This window comes from Gossypium raimondii, chromosome 8, assembly GCF_025698545.1.
Source record: "Gossypium raimondii isolate GPD5lz chromosome 8, ASM2569854v1, whole genome shotgun sequence".
Classification (NCBI taxonomy): domain Eukaryota; kingdom Viridiplantae; phylum Streptophyta; class Magnoliopsida; order Malvales; family Malvaceae; genus Gossypium; species Gossypium raimondii.
In genome coordinates this window covers 35401427-35409047 of record NC_068572.1, presented here as the reverse complement: position 1 = coordinate 35409047, position 7621 = coordinate 35401427, and the positions used below count along the sequence as shown (strand labels likewise).

The window sequence follows — 7621 nt, the reverse complement described above, 5'->3', positions numbered from 1 at the left end:
TGCATAATTTTTTTGGTTCCGACCTTCCATTTGCCGACACCCGTGTTCGAAAAAAATAATTTTTTATATGCCAGAAACAAGATAACCGACACCCAAATAGGTTATATATTGAATTTTTCTATGTTTTGGTTGAGTTTTTTTTTTTTTTTTTGCTTTAACAGTTTAAGAGAAAAAAAACAAAGAAATATCAATGTTTTGTTGAGGAAACAAATTTTGTTGAAGATGAATAACCAGATGTTAGTGTAAGTTCATTTCGATGGAGAAATTGTAAACACAGCTAAAGAAGGTTGTGTATTTCAAAGTCGCCAAAAAATAGGAATGAGATTCAATAAATGTGTAATGCTGGCGGAAATGAAACGGAGGATCAGTGCAAAGATAGCTACTCGTTGTGGGAAGCAGATGTCAAGATTTTTTTACAAATTTCTAATTTCAACAGATCTGTTGAAGTTCTCGGATATGGAGCTTGTAAATGATGATGATATGACTACAATAATCACAATTTATTGCCCCCCTAAGATAGAGAATCCTCAATCGATTGAGTTATTCGTAGAGTTAGCTGAACCCGAACTCGTTCAAATTGTCCCTCCAGTAAGTCAACATTACTAATTTGATTTTGATTTTAATGTTTGCTGGGAAAATCAGTCGAGTTGTGGAGGGACATTGCAAGCACCTAAAAATCCAAACTATGGTGGATGTTCGTATAACAACCCAATCTCGGGTCCCCATTTCGAGAAACATCCAGAGGTGTTGGGCACCATAGTAGATGGTGATGAAGGGTTCGATAATGAAGATCAGTCCTACCATGATTTTGAAGAAATTAGTAACCTAGATTTGGATGAGGTCACGGATGATATAGACGATGAAGGGGCAGTGGAGGGTCAAGATGTACACCCCCAATCGGTTAGGAACACGAGATTTGATATAGTTATATGGAATGATCTAGGGGCCCACATGTCGAGCATAGAACCCTATACGGCGCTTGCATACAAGTTCCCCGAATACCTAGATATAGTACCTACTCACCTGATGGAGACTAATTCGGAGGTTGGAGAGTTGTACGTAGCCCAACAATTCGATAATAAGAAAGATTGTGTATATGCAATAAAGCAATACAACATCAAGTTGTCGGTGGACTACAAAGTATTAAAGTCTACACAAACTTTTTATGTTAAGGAATGTTGGAGGGCCGACAGCGGTTGCAACTGGAGGGTTCGGGCTGCATTATTGCAGAGGACTCAAATGTGGACAATCAAAAAATTAAAAGGGCCTCATACATGCATGGCTGCACGTATGATGTAAGACCACCAAAAATTAGATGCGAAAACAATCTACTGCTGCATCATGCCATTGGTAAAAGACATGCACACCATTCCTATATTAGTCCTTATTGCGGATATGCAAGCTCGAATCAACTACAGAGTATCCTACAAAAAATCATGGTGGGCGAAGCAGATGGCGATGAAGCAATTGTATGGTGACTAACAAGCGTCATACAACGAACTTAAGAGTGGATAGTCGCGATGTAGGAGTATATGCCGGTTACCATGATTGATTTGCAAACACTGTCGTACAATGGCCCAGAAGAAACAAGTTCTCCACTGATTGTTTTGGACGTTCAATCCCTATGTTAGGGCCTTCTTTCACTGCAAGTTGTTGGTGTAGGTTGATGGTATCTGGCTTTATGGTAAATATACGCAAATAATCCTGATTTTTGTTTTCTAATTACATTGGAATTTTTGTTTTCTTTTTCAATCCCAAATAGAATTTTGCTATGTACCCACAGGTAGAGGCAATTTCCATTTGTAGGTTATTTGCTATGTATCCATAATTAGAGGCAAATTCCATTTGCGGGTTATTCGGTTTGAAATCCATAGCCAAAGACAAATTTCATTTGCGATATTTTTGTTGTGTACCCACAACCAGAGGCAAATTCCATCTGCGGGATTTTGTTGTGTATCCACAGCCATTGGTAGTTTATCTGCAAACCATTGGTGGTTAAACCACAACCCGGTGTGTTGGTGTTTGGAGTTTAGGGGAACTCCCATTGTGGTGTGTAGTTGTGGGGTAGGATTTTTTTCTATTAAACCGAAACTGTATGGCATTCACAAAGCATGTGCATACAAAGCTGAGATTTCTGAGATGATACATATATAGATATATACATATATTGTTAAGTGATTTGAAATGTTAATATTCTGAAAATTGGTTTTATGTATTATTCCTACGTGTTGTGTTTCCGTATACTTAATCATTTGCACTGATTTTCTTGTGACTGAACTCATACTAAGTTTCATAGCTCACTCCCCCTTTTATTTTCGTCTCTACAGATAACTCATCATCAGGTTAAGACGTGGATATGACATCCGAAGGGTCTCAGCTTAGTTTTATTTATTGGAATATTTTAGGCTCATTATTTGATATTTTTATTATTCAGAGATTGTATTGCTTTATTTTGAACTGTGGCATGGGACATGAAATTTGGTTTTTATATATATATATATATATAGCTTGTATGACATCTAATTTGAGTTTAGGATATCAAATTATAAATATTAATTAGTTGTACATGAACCCTATTTTTTTATTGAACACATAAATAGATATCACTTTTTCGCTGCTAAACTATGATTAAAAATTTTGAGTAATAAATAAATCAACAGTTAACTAAGTTTTCTTCTAAAATAAACAAATATTTTAAAATGACAGTTTATAAACTCTAATAACTTATTGAGGTAATCTCGATGGCTAATATAATCTTCCGAATTTGAGTCTAACATTTAGGCCGGGTTGGGGAGGTTACAATTCTCCAACATGTACTCATGCATTGACTTAATATCTCATACAACATCTTGTCATCATACAACTAGACATTAGACTCAATGTATTATTGTTGTCCAAGACACAATAATAGTTGACTAAGGATATTTAAGAATAATTATATTATTCTTAGGGCTTTATTTTAAACATTTATTTAAAATATAGAAATAGAAATCGGAAATAATAATGGTTATAACTCCAAATTACTCCCACCAAGTATATAAAACACGTGTAAGAATCATACATGGGTATCATCCCCTATTAATATTAATTAATTCCACAATTTAATAATAATATTAAGTAACTTAAAAATTAACAATTGTACTATGTATGTCGAAATGTATTTTTGATCCGGTCGCAGAAATGACGTTGCCATTTTGCAAAACTGCATTTTTTGTTTAAAATATATTAACATACAAATAAATTTCTAATTAATAAAGTAACAAGTTAAAAACTAATAATGTAATTTATAAAAGAAATTCTTATTTTCTAACTGTACAATTACTCTAATCTAACTAAACTAATTGGTGAAAGTAACCTTGAATTGAATTACTCCAATATTAATAATATATAACAATTAAATGAAAATAAATTTCCTTAATTTTATTGAGATAATGAAAATAAAAACAAAGTAGAGAGAAAATAGAGAAAAAAATATGAAAGAGTTTAGAATTTTGATAGAGAATGAGATGTGAATGTCATAGAAATTTGGGATATAAATACAACCCTTTACTGCTTTTTTTATTTTCAAAATTTAGTCTTGTAAACTATCGTAAATATGAGTAAATTAGTCTCTATATGTTAGATGAGTAAGCAAAACAACTCCTATGTTAAAATTGCATGTTAAATGTTTGTTTTGGTGATTTTATACAAGGTATAATAATAAATTTAGCCCTCAATCTTTACGTTTATTCAATTTGACACTTATTCTTTTATTGGAAGTAAATTAGAAAATTTTGAAACTAATACCGCTAAAGGGTCAAAAGGCCTTAGCAACAAATTTTAAAAAAATCAATTAAATCTTTTTAATTTAAAACTATTAAAAATAATAAAAGTTTATAAATTATTTATTAAAAATAAAAATACCAACCCAATGAAAGAGTAGGGGTCAAATTTTTTAAAACCTTATGACCATTAAATTTTAATGGGATGGTATTGTTACTTTCTAATTATAATTTTATGATTTTAATAAAATTTAAAAATTTAAAAGGGCTTAATAGATTTTTAAAAATAATTGTGACTAATGTTTTTTTATCCTTTAGCTTTATCAGTTTTAAACTTTTTAATTTATTTTAATAAAAAGTAAGACTTAAATTGAATAAATGTATAAAGGTTAAAGGTTAATAAGGATTATTTTGCTCATTCATTAACTAATTTAAAAGTTAAAATACAACCCATAAAATAGTGCAGGAATGCTTTTCCCGTTTTCCCAACAATCTTAGATTTAGTTACGCGCTCTGCTTTTGATTGCCCAATCAATAAAATGGAGGTATTTTTCCTTCAATAAATTTCCTAGTATTTATTTTGGGAAAAAAGAACCATTAACTTGCTTGCATAAGAATCAAAGTTGAATGGGTATGAGAAGGCGGTTGAAAGTGAATCTGGTCCACGTCTACCATGCCTTGCTAGGTCTGAGCCGTCGTCAGTGGAAGTGGCGTTGCGCCTGCCTTACTTCAATGTTATGACTAATATAGGACAAAGTTGAAGTCATAATTAAGGTAGGAATTTGGTCATCATTAAAATATAATAAACAAAATTATCTTTTTACTTCAAGTTTGAGATGGGGAGACCTACTTTGTTTGCATTTCTCTTTTTAATTTAGATGCTCACTTCCTCTTTATTCGCCTATGCTTATAGCTGTTTGTCTATTCAACATTTGGATAATTATGATTTGTTCTATTTTTACTTATGAATAATTATTTGATATCAGTATAAAAATTAATATTTTATTGCAAAAATTATTGAATTTTGTTTGTGTACCTTTTTATTTTATTTCATGGAAATTTACCCACGTATTTTTTTAGTTTTTTTTTATCATTAGTTTGCCTTTTCTCTTTTGTGTTCAAGAATAGCCAAATATAATGAGGCTATTAAAATAATTCTCTATTTTCTATCATGTACTATATTTTTTTTGTCATAACCTATTTTTACTAAAATAATCATGTTGGAGATGTTGGATAATTTGAGTGAAGACGATAGATTTAGAGACGATATGAATTAAAACAGTAGGCTTCGAGGCGTAGGTGACGCTTTTCAAAGAGAACTATTTACCCTCACACAAAGTTGTTAGAGGGTTAAGACAAAAGTTCTCTCGAAATACAACAAAGCTTTTTTTGAATTTCTTTTGATTAGCAAAATCGGAGAATTCCTTAACTCTTACTCTAATTTCTTAAATTTGATTTATTGTAATAATACTTGTGAGCACCATAGTCTCTTTATTTATATAAACTCAATGGACACTATTAAAGCGTCACAACCCTTTATATTTGATTTGCATTTGACATACTTCTTAGAAAAACATGTCCCAGGGAAATCAAATGTATCCTTTGAATAAATCATCACTTTCTAATAAGTGCTTATGAATAATGATAAAATTACAATCTATAATTTCCAACACGAGATATTATATATTTATTGAAATTTTAATACATTAATAAATTTTTTATAAATTTACTTTATTTATATTGTATTAATGTAAATCCTTTTTATAGTTTAATGCCTTAATTATTTTTGTTGAGTTGCACTTTTCAAAATTACCATATCTTATTTACCATATTTATTATTACAATAATCTAATATATATATTATAACTAAGTTTTTAACAATTACTTGACATAATTTAGAAGTTGACAAGTGGCAATAAAACCGATGGACACGTATTGGCCTCAACATGGTAGAATCTCTAGAATTTATCCATAAATTCCGGTGATCAATTGAATATAGAATCGAATGTCCATATTTATATATTAAATTAATATCATACAATAAACAATCGAAGCATATATGATGTAATTATTTCAAGATCCCAATCATGAAAAATGTTACCATATTACTTTCTATCCATAATTAACAATAAATATATTTTCCTTCTTTCAGAGCTTTAAATGCAAAGTTAATACATGATGTAATTATTTCCATGTAATTTACTAATAAATTTAAGACACATTTTGATGAATTATCTTTTAGCAATTATCACGTCAATTGAATCACCATAATTATTACAAACACTAAAAATTCTGCCAAACCACAAATTTAGAATACATATATAATAGATAATGAAACATATGATTTGAAACAACTTAATAATAACACATGAAATATATACGTTATTAGATTAAATTATTTATCTTGAGTGTGTGCTCGTATCGAGTTAACTTGTGACATCAACTCAATCAAATACATTATTAATATTATATAAGTTATTTTTCTAAGAATTACCACAATCGGATCACCATAATTATTATAAACATATTAAATTGACCCCAATCAAGGTATTGTCTTTGTATTTATTTATTTATTTGTTATACACATTTGCGTGTATGATTGTTAAATGTGGTAAATTGGATTTTAAAATATATACAACATTAATTACTGTTTAATCATAAATATTATTTATTTCTAAATAAAATCACTTTTCAAAGAAAGAAGGAAACTACGAGTGTTTCTCTACAAATAGTTATGTTTTCACTTATGGCTTGATGATCTTGCAACACCATTTACTGAATTGATCCCAAATTACAAAAACTCATTACCATCCAATGCCCTTTTACTTTTAAAAATCTATCTTATGAAAATGCTTGGTTTATTTCATAAGCAGTTTTAAAATTATTATGAAATATTTATTTATTTTTAATATTTTGAAGAGCTACACCCTTATAGGACACTTATTGATCTTTTAATTCAGTTTGTGAAGTTTAAAACTCCATTGACAATATTTTTATGAATATTAAAATATTATTGTGTAATAATAATTTATGGATTCATTTTTAATGTGTATATATACTGAAGGGAAAATGGATAGGATTCAAGTCCTGAATTATATAAAGCTTAAAAAGTAAAATAGGGTGCTGATGTTATTTTAATAAGTGACATAAGTTAGAGATTTAAATATAGTTGATATTAATGAATAAAAGCAATATAAATATATCCGACAGAGACGAGAGAACCAAAAACACAATGACCAAACCTAGAAAATATAAAGACAAAGTACGCTGTTTATATGACTCAATGCCCAAGGATGTCATTGTTATTCCCATCACATAGGCCACATTTCGGTCTTGTCTCCAATTAACAAATCTGCTGTTGGATTAATCATCAAGATTTCACCCATACTTATTTTGCCCACTCATTTTTTTAATTAAAAACAATAACTTTTCTCAAATAAAATAAAATTGAGATATGAGAGGCTTAAACAATTTTATTTATATTATTATTTAAGTATAATTAAATTGATACTAAATCATATTATTATCTTATTTAAAAATTACGTAAATTAATATATGAATTCACATCTAAGCTAAAATTATATTCTAACTTTTATTATACAAATTATTTCACTTACATTATTCTTATATTACACATATGATATAAATACTTTATTTTTGCACATAATATTTTTTATAATAATTATAATTGTGGTAAGTTATAAAAGAAAAGCTATAATATTATTGCAAACACAATTTTTTCTTATAAACCAAAACCAATTTGTATACATACAGAAAGAGAGAGAGAGAGAGAGAAAGACATTTATAGAAAGATAAAAGGAAGGAAGAAAGTAAAGATATGAAAGTGAGACAAAATTGAA

The 7621-nt window shown here is 29.0% G+C and overlaps 1 protein-coding gene across 1 annotated transcript; it reads left to right on the top strand.

Moving 5' to 3' along the window:
* Positions 1 to 351: 351 nt before the first annotated feature.
* Positions 352 to 1299, top strand: LOC105793273 (uncharacterized). The gene is made up of 2 exons (XM_012622197.1): positions 352 to 588; positions 643 to 1299. The coding sequence occupies exons 1-2, from the start codon at positions 352 to 354 to the stop codon at positions 1297 to 1299; spliced, it is 894 nt and encodes a 297-aa protein (XP_012477651.1).
* The last annotated feature ends 6322 nt before the right edge of the window (positions 1300 to 7621 follow it).